Genomic DNA, 18,383 nt, shown 5'->3' with positions numbered 1-18,383 from the left:
TTGATTCATTTTCTCACCTATTGTTACACAATGAAGGAAATCTGTTTTTCATTGTGTGAAAAAGGAACATTTCTATAATTTTCAGTGTGATGGGCTTTTCATCTTAATATGGTGTATACTGTATTCATGTATAAATTAACATCATTTATACGTCAACTGGGGGCCAAATTTTGACATGACCCATGGTTAAGATGAAAGGTCTATCTATCTTAAGGAGAGAGCCTCTTCTATCTCTCAAGATTCCTTCTGCAATTTAGAACCCATTCCACAAATGGAATACAATAGAAACAGAGATGGGGCCAAAGCAAGTATCCTCATTTATGTGCCTCATCTTTTAATGCAGCCTTTGGCCTTCTCTGCCAAAGATGCTGGTACCTTCTCTGCCAAAGATGCCGATACAAAGATGCAGGGCTGTGGTTAGCACAGTGGATTAAACCACCAGCTACAGAAAATCTTGCCAGCTGGAAGGTTGGCAGTTAAAGCTGTGGGTCGGGGTGAGCTCCCGCCATCAGCCCTAGCTTCTGTTTACCTAGCGGTTTGAAATCAGCAATGTGAGTAGATAAATAGGTACCGCTTTGGTGGGGAAGTAAAAGGTGCCCCAGAAGACATACTGTCAATTTGATCATGAAGGCATCTATGGACAACAGCTGCCTTGGCATGGAAAAATGGGACAACAGCACCTCCGCATTGCTGAGTCAAGACAGCCTCCATATGCTGGAGATGAAAAAAAGGGAAGCCTTGCCTCTGTCTATGTACCGTCTGTCTTTGTTGTTATATATGTATTCCCTAATCTATTCTGAGTCCCCTTGGGGAGATAGAGCAGAATACAAATAAAGTATATTATTATTTACAACTCCCAGGATTCCATAGCATTGAGCCATGGCAGCTAAAGTGGCGTCAAACTGCCTTCATGAGACACTCCATCAGAAAGCAGAGTAATGTAAATGATCTTTGATCATAAGGCATGTTCAATCTTACTTTTACCATCTCCTGTTGAAATGGCTAGACATTTTAGTAAACCTGAACACTAATAACCACCTGTCTCAATATGATTCTTTCTTAAACAAAGCAATACAAACTTTGCACATGCACCATGAAGTATATGTTCTAGTTATTTTGTTCTGGTAAGCGTGTTTCAGTATGAGCAACTCAATCCTGACTCAGGATAAACTCCAATCTACACAAAAGCTTCAATATATCTATATCTAGTGTTGTATGTCCCAACTTCAATGAGACATCCATGTATTCAAGTTGTCTATTCTGTGTAGACAATTTGTTTATTAACACAATTTATCTCCATTATGGTTGTACACTACAGCACACCACAAAGTACTAATCTTCTATATAAATAAAATGTTTATATCAGCATCCTCTTAAAACCACACATACATCACCAGCATGAACTATGCCTTAATGCTTTTCAATACATTTAGTAGTCAAAGGCTTGATGTATAGAGTATTTTTACAAACGTAAGCTTAATCGATTCATAGTGTCTATAACTTTATAAATAAAAGGCAGCCAGAAACAGCCAAATCCATACGACACAACATTTCTGCTACCAAGCAATAATATTTGCAGTCATGTTAACTGCATTCTTTTTCTTCTAAATCATGGTTCTATTGAACCATAGGGTTCAGTAAGAAGTTGTTACAGGTTCCAAAAGAAATTGTGATTGCAAACTTAAAACAAGTTTTGAACTGTAGATGTAATTGTTTTTATACAGGCATTCTCTGAGAATGGCTATTCCAGAATAAAATGAGAAAGGCTGGTCAAAATGTTCAGTATTCATTCTACATTATAGAATTAAGGCAGCTTGACACCATTTTAACTGCCATGGGGATACCTGGGAGATGTAGTTTGGTGAGAGACCAACACTCTGGCAGACAACGTTTTAAAACTGAAACTCCCACAATTCCATACAATTGAACCTTGGCAGTCCAGTAATTGGGATTTTTTTTTTCTTGTGTGCCATCAAGTAACTTCCAATTATCTTTAAGCGAACCTACCATAGGATTTTCTGTAAGAGTTCAGGCTGAAAGAGTGTGACTTGCCCAAGGTCACTCACTGGGTTTCCATGGCTGAATGGGGATTCATACTCTAGTCTCCCAGAGTCATATTGAAACACTCAAACCAGTATATCACATTGGCTCTGAGCTTAGGAAACTAATTCACAATCACACTCCTCTTCTGTGGCTCCCAGGCATCAGGATGGCCCCAATAGGCCCAAGGGACAGTAGCGGCCACATCTACAGCATTAGTGGCAGCCCTACAATGTCACTGGCAATCAGAGAAGAGGAGTCAAGGGCAAAGGTGGATAGGTACAATAATGATCTTCCACTTGCTTATTTTTGAGTAAATTACCCACTCCCAACCCTAAACAGTCAAGAAGGGAAGGAGTTTAGTCAATTCCAGAACTTAAAAGAAGCACCAATCCTCTGCTCTCTCTGGTGTGGCAAGGAAATGCCAAAGAGCTGCCATTCTTTGATCCAGGCATGCTAAAAAACCAGAACCAGTGCCATGGCAAAGAACAGTACTCACATTAACCTGTGTAGAAGTTAGCCCAATTTTTTTCAAGTTATATACTGTACAAATGTAGATTACATTTGCAATTACTTAAGTATGAAGTCTTATTTTAAATAAGAACACAAATGGCAGAATAATTACAAGGTTGTAGGTGTAACTGAAGGTTCTAACAGATTTATACTTAAGCAACCTGCAAATTACCGGCCAAAAGGTATTTGCAAATTTATCATTATCATATTCCACTGAAGTACTGCAACAGAGGCAAGTAGAAGAGTCATTCCAGTCTTCCCATTAAATGGTCAAATTCTAGTCTGTTATATTATTCCACTATTTCATTTCACCACTTAATGTATTTTTAAAAAGACTCAACTTACCACTTTTATAACGTAGGGTGCATCACTGGTAACTGGTTTTGAAGAATTAACATCAGCTGTTTAAACATAGATTTTTTTTATCAGTAGAAAAGAAACAGCTTCTAAACATACAATTATTATTTTTACAAAATTAATCAGAAATACATGCTGTAGCTTTATGGTAAATGATAATGTGATAAGTTTATATGGTAATCTATCCACTAAAGGCAATTCTCAACACAGAATAGTGAATGGCTGTTTCACGCATTACATGTGTTCCCTGGTTCATCCAACCTCTTCAGTGAGCAGAGTTGCATGATACATGTAGTAATAACCATGCGTGCATTGTACTTAGCATTTTATTTCCCATACAAAGTATGAACAATTTCAAATGCACACATTAAAATACAACATCAAGTACCTCTCAGGAAGCAGTCTGCATTTTCCAGACACCACAGAGCTTTGAGAGTGATTGACATAGTGACTTCAGTCTGCCTCATATTTACAAGTCAGAAAGAGTGCTTGCCTATTCCATTCCAGAGCAATATCAGTACAAACAGGACAGCAGCAGAAGCACCAAATGGTGTGTCCTGTTGCATACCTTGTATTGGTCACTGGAGAAGCACAATAACATATGGAAAAGCTCTTACAACACAGAAAGCCACTCTCTCTCTTTTTTGGTATTTGTCAAATAACACAAAAATAGTATTTTCAAGCTCACAAACCAGCCAGTTTCCCAAAAGGAATCCTATGGCTGAGATTTTTATCAGCACTTTAGCAAAATTATATATGATTCAGAAGGTAACAGCCTTGGCCTACAAGAGCACAACAGGCAGCAAACCTTTAAAAAGTGCACATCTCCCCCTTAGTGGGTATGTTTACCAACGTTTTAGCTACTGCTGCAGCCAAATCAGATAGATTAGACTTTGCAAACCATGGCCCCTCTTGAGTCTGTTACACTGCAACTCCCACCATCCTTGAGCACTATTTATGCTGGCTGGCATAATGATATTGCAGATCGACACTAAATGCTGACCCCCCAGGCTGGGCAGGGAAAGGAGGAATGGAAGAAAACTCATAAGAATAATGACTATCTTTTGAACCATGACGGCTCTGAGATGCACAATGTAGGTACTAATTTTGAAATCTCAAGTTTAAATGCATTATTTATTTTTAAAAGCAGCATCAAGACAGCGGTTAGCTGTGTTAAAACTTCTGCATAACAAAAGTCATAAGAGCTGCCTCGCTGAACCAGACCAAAGTCTATCTTTTCTAGCATTCTTTTCCAGCAGCCAGTCAAGTATCTCTGTGAAGACTGGAATTACGACTGATCTAAATACTCTCCCTGCACAAAGTCCAGCTGTTTTACTGTTTATGTTTGAGTGGTGGATGAATTTTCCCTATAGCCAAGTGGGTATGAAAAATATTCAAGACAATAAGGACAAACATTGTTTCCCATCATACAAGGTCTTTCGTAACCTTGTTACATTATTGTGCAGAAGAGGAAGTATCCAGCTGCTAAGTGTAGCAAGTGCCTTTCTTTAAATTTTAAAAGGAAAAAATGGAAGTGACTTGCAAAAAGTAAGACTCTTTCTGCTCACAAAATCTTCAAAAGAAGTTTACAAGGAACACCACCTTCCCTAGGGAGTGAAGGTCCAATAAAAGTGAGAAAACAGGTTGGGAGCAGAATGACAATCATAGAATCATAGAGTTGGAAGAGCCCTTGTGGGCCATCCAGTCCAACTCCCTGCCAAGAAGCAGGAATATTGCATTCAAAGCACCCCCGACAGATGGCCATCCAGCCTCCGTCACTGATGTATTAAAGTGGGGTATGCTACGAAAATGTAGTAGGGGTGGGCCAAACAAAATATTTCTAAACAAAGCAGTATGTTAACTACTATGATTCCTCATGAGACCATTCTGAAGAGGGGAAATGTTAAGGCACTTATCTTTAACTAAAATGTGTCAATGATACATGTTATTGCTCGTGTTCCTTACAATTATGATTTTTCTTCAGCAATGAATGAATACAAGACTAAAAACAACACTTTTTGAACAGTCTTACCAAGATACAGGCAGCCAAAACCACCTTTGCCTATGACTGGGCCAAGTTTCCAATCTTTCTTTAACAGGTCAGTAAAAATTTCTCCAGGCGGGAATTCTTCTGCAAGTTTCCGCTTTGGAGGACCTCTTTTTCTAGCAGTCTTCTTTACATTAGGCATATCTGCTAAATAAAAAACACCACCTGTAAGAGGTCAAAGTCTATTTCACAATGTCCCTTGTTTTTAGTTATTTAATATGCGTAGTCCACTCCTCTTTCGATATATCCTGTCACAACAACATATTGAGTAGTAAAATAAACACTATGTAAATTTTAGTTCGAGAACTGTGATGTTCTCTGTGTTGCTGTTTTTCGACTAGGACAAAACTGCCTCTTCCTAATTGAATCTTGAACAAGGCTGTATTCTACTTTCCACATGAAGTGTAATAAAAATCATCACTTTGAAGAACACATATCTCTCTCCAGCCAAGAGATAGATCTCAAACTGCTATTGTGACCATTCAGGAGACAGAACCACTTGATTTACAGGTACCCCATGTTATTGTTCAATGCATTATCAGGTAAGTAAATAACCCCTTTTATGATGGGTTAAGGTGTCTGTTCTTGTATGGTCCAAGGAACATGCTGACCTCCCTAGAATTACTACACAGAGATAAAAGCCCCACAACATGCTAGAATTTCACCCTAGTTGAGACAGAATCTTACTTTGGTTTCTCTTCAGATCGTATAAATCTTTCGCCTCTTACTTTTCAAGGTGGTTCTGCTACAGCTTGTACTCTGCCCAGTAGAAGGTTTCTTCTGCATCTACACTGCATATAAGGATTCAATTGAAATGGAAATAAGCCCTGCATGGCTTAAGTCATGTAAAAATATTTACTATGTAGTATATGCTTGCTTTAAAAGGTTATGTCAAGGCTGCTAAGAATGGCAGAAAGGTTGTGTTTTTACCTTATTCGTAGGCTTTCCTTGCAACAGGCTTCCCTGGTCTGCAGTGCTATCTAGGTTAATTATCCCACCAGACCATTTTATGCTCTCTCCATGAACAAATGAAAGATTAAAAATCTAAATTTGTGAGTTCCACTATAAGCGGTTTAAAAAATACATAAACAAAAGTTGATGATGTCAGCACCTGTAGTTTCAAGAATAGCATCTTGATACTAATGAACAGTCAACTTTGAGCCAATACAAGTAATGGCACAATGTGTTAAAATATTTTTCAAGTGGCTGAGGTATTATGTCATTTAGAGCTGTTTCCTTCAATCACCTCAGGCTATTTCTCTATCAAACCTAGCATAGGTAACTCTGACTCAGAATTGCAGAACAGCTGAGTTGCAAAAGACATCTAGGGTCATTTAATCCAAGGACCTGCCAATGTAGCAAGCTACAATGAAAGCATCCCTGACAGATAAAGTCCAACTAACAGGAAGCAGCTTTCCCAGGTCAGAAACAAAGGTCTCTCATCACCTACTACTCTGTTATTTTAAGCAATTTTGCCAGCGAGAGAACTTGGGGCATTCTAAATGCTAACCCATGTGCTGTACAGGTTACTATCCCTTATCCAAAATTCAACGATCCGAAATACTACAAAATTCAAAAGTGTGCATGTCAGTGGATGACAGTGAAATGTTACTTTCTAGTGGTTCGATTTACACCAATTTTGTTTCATGTACAAAATTACTGAAATACTCTGTATGAAGTATATATACATATAACTGAATTTCATGTTTACACTTGGATGCCATCTCCAAGGTTTCTTAATATGCATACTTTTCTGGCACCAAGCACTTCAAATAAGGGATACTCAACTTGTATTTTTGACTATGACTCCTCATACAGATCCTAAACTGAAAGATCTAGCACTGGTGCAGGCAACACAGAGATTATATGCATTTTCAGGAGCTGTCTCCTACAGACAGATCTTTTCCCTGCTATAAAAGGGGATAATTATATTCCTAGAAGACTCCAGGAAGTGTGATTCTCCTATGTATGTATGTATTATGTATCTATCTACTATCTATCTATTAGGGCTGGGCGGTTTCGTTTCGTTAATTCGTAATTCATTAATAATTCGTTAATTTTTTCAATTACAAAACGATAACGAACCATTCTGGAGCAATTATTAAAAAAACGAATTTTCAAAAATGTTTTGTAAATGCTTCGTATTTCGATATTGTATTCGTTTCGTTATTGTTTTGAGGTCGTTTCGTTATTATTTCCGCATGTCTGGGCCAGTTTTATGGTTTAATTAGTGAAAAAAAATATAATATCACACCAACAGTCAACAACAGAGGGAGAGGGAAGCTTCAGAAGGTTTTGGAGGTTTTTTAGCGTATTTTGCGGTCGCGTCCGCCATTAACGAATCGATTCGTTATTGTTTCGGAAATCGATTCGTTAATTTTTTACCATTTACGAAATTTCGTAAATATCGAACTTTTTAAAAGGAAAATTTTGTAATTATTTTAAATATCGAAACAAAAAAAACCCCCAAATACTAATCGATTTTAGAAAGTAAGGTTGCTTACCTGTAATCATGTTTCTTCTAGTGGTAACTGTGAAATTCACACACCTGTGGTATTTCCCTGCGTCCACGCAGCTGACTCGGATCTTTCTTGAAAGCTTTTCCTAATTAGGGACTCCAGCCCCGCCCATCTACTCCTAATAAAGCCAGGCAGCGGGGCTTGGAGCCTTAATTCCGTACCGCGAAAGACAGTCGGAGATAAAAGGCATGACAGAATGTGGGGAGGATGGGCGGGTTGTGTGAATTTCACAGTTACCACTAGAAGAAACATGATTACAGGTAAGCAACCTTACTTTCTTCTGCGTGGTACTGTGAAATCCACACCTGTGGTAGACTAGCGAGCAGTCCCACGGATGGTGGGTGTCATGCTAGTGCAGAAAAAAGTACTGCTCTCCCAAAAGCCGTCTCCTTCTTAGCAGCTAAATCCAATTTATAATGGGAGACAAAAGTATGCGGTGTTGACCATATGGCCACCCGACAGATATCATGCAGAGGCACACTGTGCAAAAAAAAAAACCATGGAGGCTGCCAATGCTCTAGTGGAATGAGCATGGATCTGAACAGGTAAGTCCAGTCCTGCCATTTCACAAGCTAGCCGGATAGCTGCAACTATCCAGGCCGCCACCTCTGGGTAGAAACAGGAAGGCCCACAGTATCCCTACGGTACTTAACAAAAAGTCATAGTGAGTTCCGTAATGGAGCTATGCGGTGGACATAAAAAGCAAGAGCCCTCCGCACATCAAGAAGGTGCAAAGACTGCTCCAGGGGAGTAGAAGGATTTGGAAATAAGGTTGGAAAGACAATGTCCTGAGACATATGAAACTATGATGCTGCCTTAGGTAAGAAGGGAATGTCTGTGCCCAGCATGACGTTATCCTTATGAAATTTCACGTAAGGACTATCGACTCAAGAGCCATAAGCTCGCTAGCGCGACAAGCAAAAGTAATAGGCACTAAAAATGCCGTTTTCCATGATAGATGGAACATGTCAGAAGTGGCCATTGGCTCAAATGGTGGTTTCATAAGGGCGGAAAGAACAACCTCCAACCTCCAAGAGGGGGGCACAGGCCTACTTGGGGCCAGAAATTTCTAAAGCCTTGCAGAAATCTCTTTACAAGAGGATCGGATAAAGGAGAGGGAAGAGAATGCTCGCTTCTAAACGAATCTATATTTGCCAGATTGACCTTCAAGAATGATAATGAGAGTCCTGAATCTGACAGAGAGATCAAAAAATCCAGGAGGAGGGAAGTGGAAGCAGACAGAGGCTGAACCCCTTGCTTTTGTGAAAAAATACAAAAATGACACCACTTACAAATGTAACAATGTTTAGTGGCAGGGCTCAGGGCAAGGTCCAAAATGCCCTTTACTGGTTGAGAGAGGGCTGAGGCTGGAGCTGCCACGCCGTCAACCGGAACTGAGTGACCTGGGAGTACGGGACTGGGCTGTTGCCCATAGCCAGCAAGTCTGGCCTGAGTGGCAACTGAATGTAACAGCTGCCTGCAAGTTGGAGCAGAATGACAAACCATGGCTGGCGGGGCCACCATGGTGTGATGAGAATGCAATCTACCTGCTCTGCTTGAAGACGAGAGACCATGCTGGACAGCACTGGCATTAGTGGAAAGATGTACAGGAGGGTGGATGTCCAATCCAGGAGGAAGGCATCTCCCAACAGCCTGTCTGGTGGAGGCAAGACGTGCTCCAAAGAATTGGCACTTCATGTTGGCGGGAGAGGCAAACAAGTCCAGAAGGGGAGTGTGCCATCTGACAAAGAGTTCCCATGCCTGGGAAGGAGGAAGGGACCATTAGTGGTCAATATAAACTGTCTGACTGAGGGAGCCAGCAAGAGAGTTCTTGATGAATGGCACTGATGGTTATGGTATACCAGTCCCAGATTCTGATGATGAGGGCAAGCAAATCACAATCGTGGTGGTGGTGGTAAGCTGGACAATACTGTCCATGAGCAAATGACAGATAAGGTGCAGTGCCATTTCTACTGCGAGTAACTCCAAATAGTTGATGTGCTCCATGCCCTCTATGGCCGCCTAAGGACCATGGATGGTGTGACCCTTGAGGTGAGCTCACCACACTGAGAAGGAAGTGTCGGTTGCTAACATCGCCCACACAGAGATTGGAGCGATGAGTCCACTAGTTGAGAGACCTGTGGATGGCTAAAGGGACAATGACACATTCATTGGGCTCATCCTGAATGGAATGAAGTGCCCGAAGAAACCAATTCTGGAGAGGCCGAAGGTGCAAACAGGAGAAAGGAGTGGCAGCTGTGGTGAATGCCATGTGTCCCAAAAAGCACTGGACATCCCTGGCATGGATGTATGGCGTCTGCCAGACTCAAAGAGCTAATGAATGCAGATTCAGAAACCTATCTGCTAGCAAGTAGGCCCTTGCATGCCAAGAGTCCAATACAGGCCCCATGAATTGGTTGTTTGGATAGGCTGAAGAAGAGATTTTACCTTGTTGATAAAAAGACCAAGCGTCTGCTATAAAAACAGAGTAAAGTGAATGTTCCTCTGTAGATACTCACAGGACTGTGCACCAGCAACCAGCCATAAATATAGGGGGAAACTACTACCCCGTGCACCCAGGGATGAGCCGGCATACAGCCATCTCCTTAGTAACACCTGTGGAGATACCAGAATGAAGAACTTGAAATGAAAAAACCTGACTGCTAGTAAAAAGTGACAAAAATCTACCGTCTTGTGGTCTAATACCACATGAAAAAAGGCATCCTTCAAATCAATGCTACTGAACCATGTCTTGCTGGATAACAGAGGGAGGATGGTTGGTAATGACAATACCTGAAATTTGCAATATGCAATATATGCATAAAATCCTGTAAGGTCCAAACCTGGCCAAAGCCCACTGCCTTTATTGGAAACCAAAAAACAGCTGGGGAAAAGGAAAAAGAAGGAAACATAGAAAGATGTAAAGAAGCTACTGCTCCTTTGAAACAAGTAATTACCTCCTGCTATAACACAGGAGGAGGAGTGGCCCATAGAGTCCCTACTGGGGACAGTTTTAAAAATTCAATTGCATAAACATGCTCTGTAATCTCCAACACCCATGAGTGAGAAGAGATCTAATGCCATGCACCTAAAAATGATGAGGTGGAGCTCCAAAAACTGGAGCTGAAGGGTTGGAGGCTATTAAAGAAGAGAAAATGCATGCGAACAAACTATTGGCCCTGATCTTTTTCTTTCCCTTTAGTTTGTTGTCACCCCTGGATAATTAAGCTGAGGGGCTGGCCACCACAATCTAGGCTAGATTGTGGTAAAAAGCCAAACTTAGAAGCAGGCTATGTTCTGCCATGGGCAGTTATCCTGCCATTGCTCTGCCTTCTTTGGAGAGGGTAGAGGATCTACACATGCTGGTGGATGGCTGCTGCAACAGCAGCAAACACCTTAGTACTGTATCGGTGCTGTGCTTAGCCGTAGCGTTGTGATGAGAAGCTAAGGTGAGATACTACTGACAGAAAGCCCTTGGGATCTGTTGATGTTGTAGGGGAAGAAGATCCAAGTAAGGTGCTGAGCTATGCCACAAGAGCACCTGATAGGCTGCCATACAAGCATGGTAATGAATCATGCAAGTAAGTAGGCTAGCAGTGGGGTGGATCTTCTTATCACAGTGGATTAAACAACTTTGACCACAATAAAGTTCAGTTTAGTAGGCTTAACTAACCACTCTGCTGAAGAGGCGTGTATGCAGTAAAGTGCATTTACAAACTTAGAAATTCCAGACACAGATACAGGAGTTGCCCTTTGTTTTTCTCCAAGCTTAAGCGAATATGGAAGTGCTGGGAGAACTGTACTTGGAGCTTGTTTCTGCTGTTGCTCAACTGAGAAAAGCAGATCCTCTAAGCAATCAAGGAGGAAAAATTAGGTAACACATCCCCTAAGGAAGCTGGGATGGAAAAATCCTCCTCAAGAGTAGGAGAAATCTGCTACTCATAGGAGTCAGAATCTACATCAGACTCATTGACTGGTTGCAGCTGAAGGAAGCACCAGAATGAGCTTAGGAAAAAGTTTTAATAAACTCCTGAAAACCAAAAGAAGGGACTACAAATCCTTGAAAAGGAAAGGAGGGTGCAGTTTGCCTATGCAAAAGAGTAGCAACCTACCTGTTGAGGCATGGGCCAAGTGGAGATGGGGCCCAAAAGACACAGTACTTACAGTCTGAGCCGTCACTGAAGCTCCCAGGCAGCATGACGCAGAGGGAGGATAGTAGCCCGAAGGCCCCTCCAAGGAGTTATATTCCATGGGCTTAGACCCAAAGCCTTGGCAGCCATCACTCACACAGGTGGCGTGGCTACCTTGAGCCTCCCCTCCCCTGAGGGGGGCAAAAACATGGCAGGAATTGTTGCAACCCAAAGGCCCCTCCAAGGCGTTATATGCCATGGGCGTGGAGGTAAAGCCTTGGCTAGCCATCACTCACATAGGTGGCGTGGCTGCCTTGAGCCTCCCCTCCCCTGAGGGGGGCAAAAGCATGGCAGGAATTGTTGCAACCCAAAGGCCCCTCCAAGGCGTTATATGCCATGGGCGTGGAGGCAAAGCCTTGGCTAGCCATCACTCACACAGGTGGCATGGCTGCCTTGAGCCTCCCCTCCCCTGAGGGGGGCAAAAGCATGGCAGGAATTGTTGCAACCCAAAGGCCCCTCCAAGGCATTATATGCCATGGGCGTGGAGGCAAAGCCTTGGCTAGCCATCACTCACACAGGTGGCGTGGCTGCCTTGAGCCTCCCCTCCCTTGAGGGGGGCAAAAGCATGGCAGGGATCGTTGCAGCGTCCACTGCCTGCTGGGGTAAATGGGGCAGGGAAAGCACGGGCAGTGAGAGCAAGCTGTCCTTAAAAAAACAGAGACAGCTGAGAGGCGTGGCTGCAACCCAAAACAAAGTTATTGGCACAAAGCCACAGTGGCAGTTTGTTGCCACAAGCTCTACCAGTTCCTGGGTCTGTAAGGGGTGGTAGGCTGGTAAAAGTCTTCTTCCCTCCTGCTTTCTGAGCGAGGGGAACAGAAGAAAAAGAAGGTAAGTTACTGCCCATTGCCAAAGGCAAAAACGTCTGCGCCTCAGAGGACACGGCATTTTTTTTTTTTAGAGGAAGGGAGTGGGTTTGTCCTCCCACTAGCCTAAATAGGATAAACAAAGGTCCCAGAACACAAGTTGGAATTGCTGTCTGTTAGAGTAGTCAAACTGGAGTCCTTGAGTCAAACCAATAGTTGTTTTAGGAGAGAACACCGAGTTGTTGCTGCTTTCGCGGACAAAAGGAATTAAGGCTCCAAGCCCCGCTGCCTGGCTTTATTAGGAGTAGATGGGCGGGGCTGGAGTCCCTAATTAGGAAAAGCTTTCAAGAAAGATCCGAGTCAGCTGCGTGGACGCAGGGAAATACCACAGGTGTGGATTTCACAGTACCACGCAGAAGAAACAAATTTTTCCGTTGTTACCCAGGCCTACTATCTATCTATCTATCTCACAACATACCATGCAGGAACTACATGCCTTAGGTTGGATAAAATTGTATTTTTTAGATACAACTATAAGATGACTTCCTGGTCACTTCAGTTTCCTTTTCAGAGTGATATCGCTAACCACAGGTGGCAGGAAATGAAAAACGTCTACTCGGTCCATCAAACCTGCCCACATTTGGCTCAGCACATATAGTTTGATATTTTCTGTTCAAGCATCATATATATTACAGAGCAATCCTACACTATGCTATTATTGTTGGCTTGGCTGCAGGAGCCCCAGATTGCTAAATCACCACAGACATAGGGATCCAGGTCTTAGCTCAAAGTGATAGTCTCGGCTGTACCATTAGTATAATTAACTACTGTATCCATCTCTGTGATGTCATACACTCCCTTTTTTATGCGTTTTATAAATTCTCTGCAATTTGATTACATCTCAGTTTATGAATATTTATAATCCATAAACAAGGAAGATTCTCTTTTGTCTGAAAACATGAGTTCCAATTCATAACTATCAGGTTCTGTTTCTAGAAAGCAGGCAAAGAGAATTGTGCAATTAGCTCTATATAGTGGTATTCTCCATGTATAGAAGCTACACATGAATGACACCCCTAAGCCATGCTGTCAGTATAACTTCCAGTTTTCCACACTACTGAAATGAAGGAAGGCTTCCTATGAAGGCCTGAGAATCACTATTCTAATGATTTTATTAATGTATTTCACTTCCAATAAAATATTCAGGGTAGCCAACACTGATACACTCAAGAAGCATACAATCCATGAAAATCTAAAGTCAATCATGGTAACCAAACAAAAGTCCTAGTGACAATTCTAAATCATCCCAAAGCCTTTTTTAAAAGCCACATGTTACCTGTACCCTGAAATGCCAACAACTGATTTGGAAAAATAGAGCTCTCCACAATACTGTTCCAGAATCTAGGAGCCGCAATTAAGAATCTAGGAGCCGCAATTAAGAAGGGTCACTTATGAGACCATAGCTTCCATACTTCAGAAAGTAGGTAGTATTGACACTGCCTCAGTGTCCATCATTCAACATCTAAAACCTTAAGTAGGGAGTTTGTTCTTGAACTGAGTATAGAAAAATTCATATTGAAACTTAAAATAAGGCACTCTGGGACTAGAGTGAAAGTGAACGGAATCCTGGGGCACACTGATAACCAGAAAAACTAGAACATCACCAGATGAGACAAAATGGCTTGACCCAAATCTAGGGCTCAGTTTGGCACTGGTAATACAAAGCCGCATTTGATACTTAAATATTTAGAAGCAACTTCTAGAGGGCAGAAGCTGTTTTAACAGTGAGACAGTGTTTCAGAAGATAGCAGGTGCTTCTTTCTGATTTTTTGACCACTGGTAGCTGAGATTACCCTCAAAGTCTCTTCTAACATTTTGTATGTGTTTGGGGTGCTGTCTACAAGATAATAATCTAAATGTTTTATATTCTAAGTACTGTGTAAATAACCCAATATACATCACAGTACTTTAACCTAGCAGAACAGGACTGACTACCACTTTGGTATCACAACTCCTGATATTCTCCTTCTTTCTATGCAACTATTTCTTACTACATGTTTTACAATGAGTAGACCTAAAATGAGGACGCCTATAATTTATTTTGAATACGGGGATTCCGCTGAGTAGGTACACAGAATGACACAACAGCTGACATCCTTCCTCATTTGGTAGTATTCTAGACCACCAAAAATTGTTGTTGATTTCAACAGGGGTTGTTTCCTTTTCACAAGTAGCCAGGAACCACTGAAAGAAATCTGCAGCCAAAACATGTCTGGTGGCCCTTCCACAAAGCCCTATATCCCAGAATATCAAGACAGAAAATCCCACAATATCTGCTTTGAACTTAGTTATCTGAGTTAACACTGCCATACATTCCAGTTCAACACAGATAATGTGGGATTTTCTGTCTTGATATTCTGGGATATAGGGCATTATGGAAGGGCCCTGAGTTATCTAAAGACCCTTCCACACAGTCCTATATTCCAGAATATCAAGGCAGAAAATCCCACAATATCTGCTTGGAACTGGGTTATCTGAGTCCACACTCAGATAATGTGGGATTTTCTGTCTTGATATTCTGGGATATGGGGCTATGCGGAAGGGTCCTGTGAAACCCTGTTTCACCAGATTCCCTCATCTCGTTAAAAAAAAAAAAAAACATAGATTCTATAAGTATGGGCACCAAAATAGATATTGTAAGAAAAATGGAAGTGAGTGAAAGAAAGAAAACCCATCCCTGGTTGCATTTCAGAAGCAGTCTTCAAGTGGTATGTAGTAGGATCAATATGTTGTTCTTATGCAATGCTTCCCTGACCTGGTAATTTCATTTTACACGTGTATATTGTTAGTTCTGAATAAAATGTTTTCAGGAACATGTTGGAGTGATCTCCTACATGGTGTATGAAACTTTTTTAAAAAAAATTCCATGTAATTTCTGGCTATCTGCTTTCCACTTTCTACTGTTTTGCTGTTAGTATATGTTGTGTATCATGCCTGTTGCACGCTGGCACATACAGAAGAATCAGCAAGAGACTTACTGTATTATTTACTGCAGACACACTGTTGTAATCCAACACCTAAACTCTGAATTTCTTTAGCCATCTTTCACTATCCTCACAATATGATGCTGCTAATAAAAACCTCCAGCAAGTCAAATGACAGGAGGAAAATCAGGACTGATGGCCGTAAAAGGACTTTGTAAAGAGGAGCTTATCAGAAACTTCATTAATGAAAGTTCTCCGGTACTACTTTCCCATCCCCAAACAATCCCAAAATATTTGTGAGATTTTCCTTTTATTAGAGCTTTAGCCATCTTAGGCCTCATCTACACCAACCATTTAGGCACCTTCCACACAGCTGAATAAGATCACACATTATTCGCTTTGAACTGGAATATATGTCAGTTTTGGACTCAAATAATCCAGTTCAAAGCAGATATTGTGGGATCTTATTGCCTTGATATTATGTATTTATTTACTTGTAAGGCCACTCTGAGCCTTACAAGTAGGCCACAATTCTATTCCATATAAAACAAAAATGAATTAAAATAAACATCAACATTAAAACTATAGAATTAAAACATTTAACATTATGATTAAAACTGCACAGTCCAAGATCATACTCCAGGTGTCAATTGCACATTCCAGGTGTCAATTGCACATTGATATTCTGGGTTTGAATCTAGGGAGTGGGGTGAGCTCCTGCTATTAGTCCCAGCTTCTGACAACCTAGCAGTTTGAAAACATGTAAATGTGAGTAGATCAATAGGTACTGCTCCGACGGGAAGGTAATGGTGCTCCATGCAGTCATGACCATAGAGGGGTCTATGGACAACACCAGCTCTTTGACTTAGAAATGGAGATGTGCACCACCCTCCACAGTCAGACACGGCTAGACTTAAATGTCAAGGGGAAACCTTTACCTTACTTATTCTGGGTTATATGGCTGCGTAGAATGGCCCTTAATGCAGTTCGAAGTCAGCTTCAAACTGGGACAGAAAGACTACCAATTCCCCAAAAAATGTGCAAAAGAAAGTCCTTAATGCAAACCAGAGCTCTGTGGTGTGTGTCATCACCATATTGGCCTCAAACTAGTTCCAGAGTATAATTCATAATAATCTCCAATACCAGTTTGAAACAGCATTAAATGGTCAGTGTAGATCAGGACTAAGTGCCACTCAGATGTTGTGATCTAAAGTTGACAGCATAACTATGGGATATGAATCAGTGGTTCCCAACCTTTACTCTTCCAGGTATAAATATGTGAGAGGAAGGCACAGGGAGGAGGGAGCAAGCTTGTTTTCTGCTTCCCTGGAGACTAGGAAGTGGAACAATGGCTTCAAACTACAAGAAAGGAGATTCCATCTGAACATGAGGAAGAACTTCCTGACTGTGAGAGCCGTTCAGCAGTGGAACTCTCTGCCCCAGAGTGTGGTGGAGGCTCCTTTTTTGGAAGCTTTTAAACAGAGGCTGGATGGTCATCTGTCAGGGGTGATTTGAATGCAATATTCCTGCTTCTTGGCAGAATGGGGTTGGACTGGATGGCCCATGAGGTCTCTTCCAACTCTTTGATTCTATGATTCTAAATGTTATGGCTTCAAACTACAAGAAAGGAGATTCCATCCGAACAAGAGGAAGAACTTCCTGACTGTGAGAGCCGTTCAGCAGTGGAACTCTCTGCCCCGGAGTGTGGTGGAGGCTCCTTTTTTTGGAAGCTTTTAAACAGAGGCTGGATGGCCATCTGTCAGGGGTGATTTGAATGCAATATTCCTGCTTCTTGGCAGGAGGTTGGACTGGATGGCCCATGAGGCCTCTTCCAATTCTCTAATTGTTTTGGACTTCAGCTCCCACAATCCTTGACACCTGGAAGACCAAAGGTTGGGAACCAGTGATCTAGATGAACGAGGAGCCCTTCCACACTGCCATATAATTCATAATATCAAGGCAGAATCATAGAATAATAGAATCAAAGGGTTGGAAGAGACCTCATGGGCCATCCAGTCCAACCCCATTCTGCCAAGAAGCAGGATTCAAATCACCCCTGACAGATGGCCAACCAGCCTCTGTTGAAAAGCTTCCAAAGAAGGAGCCTCCACCACACTCTGGGGCAGAGAGTTCCACTGCTGAACGGCTGAAAATCCCACAATATCTGCTATGTGGAAGGGCACAGAACTGGATTATTTGAGTCCACACTGCCATATAATCCAGTTCAATGTGGGTTTTATACAGCTGTGTGGAAGGAGCCATAGCAGGCATAGGCAAAGTTTGGCCCTCCAGGTGTTTTGGACTTCAACTCCGGTAGGCTGTTAGGAATTGTGCGAGTTGAAGTCCAAAACACCTGGAGGGCCAAACTTTGCCTGTGCTTGGGCCACAGGCATATTGATGGAAGGGAGGCCAGGACCAAAGCCTTTCCAGTACTGGTTGAAGGAGAAGGAGAGGAAGGAGGCCTGCATCCGGGTTCCTACCTAACAGGAGTCGCCGGCAGGAAAGCTCGGAAGGAGCACGACCCAGCAAGCAAGCAAGCAAGCAAGCGCCAAATGACAAGTCCACGCCGGAAGCTGCAGGGCGGAAGTTCAGACTTGCCGCGCGCAGGGAGCTTCCGCTTTCGTAGTTCCAGGCGGGGGGGGGGAGGGAGAGAGAGAGAGAGAGAGAGAGAGAGAGAGAGAGACCACGCGCCGTTGCTAAGGGCGGGGCGGCGCTGTTGCTATGGAAAGTTTGGCGGCTTCTGGTTGGAGTGAGGGAAGGAAGGCGGTTTGGTCCCTCAAACGTGAGGCTTTCCCCATCTCCTCCCCTCTCCACATTGTTGTGTTTTGAGAATTAGATATGGACTCGTTCTCTGAAGAACTGTGTGGAAGTGGAGGGAGGATCGTATTGTAGGCTCAGCTTGTTTGAAAGCATTATTGGACTTCAGGAGG

At 42.2% G+C, this 18,383-nt stretch overlaps 1 protein-coding gene across 2 annotated transcripts in view; it reads right to left on the bottom strand.

Annotated features, from left to right (window-relative positions):
• Positions 1-18,064, bottom strand: part of VRK1 (VRK serine/threonine kinase 1) — a 46,533-nt gene extending 28,469 nt beyond the window's left edge. Inside the window, exons 1-3 of one of the 2 annotated variants that reach the window (XM_060755864.2) lie at positions 17,934-18,064; positions 4,943-5,104; positions 2,899-2,954 (exon numbers count right to left, since the gene is read on the bottom strand). In XM_060755864.2, coding sequence (XP_060611847.2) covers positions 2,899-2,954; positions 4,943-5,099 — 213 coding nt within the window. In that variant the 5' untranslated portion in view covers positions 5,100-5,104; positions 17,934-18,064. The remainder of the gene's footprint in view (positions 1-2,898; positions 2,955-4,942; positions 5,105-17,933) is intronic. The other variant, XM_060755872.2, reaches the window with a different exon arrangement.
• Between the last annotated feature and the right edge of the window lie 319 nt (positions 18,065-18,383).

This window comes from Anolis sagrei, chromosome 1 (assembly GCF_037176765.1).
Source record: "Anolis sagrei isolate rAnoSag1 chromosome 1, rAnoSag1.mat, whole genome shotgun sequence".
NCBI lineage: Eukaryota > Metazoa > Chordata > Lepidosauria > Squamata > Dactyloidae > Anolis > Anolis sagrei.
This window is presented reverse-complemented; position numbering and strand designations above follow the sequence as displayed.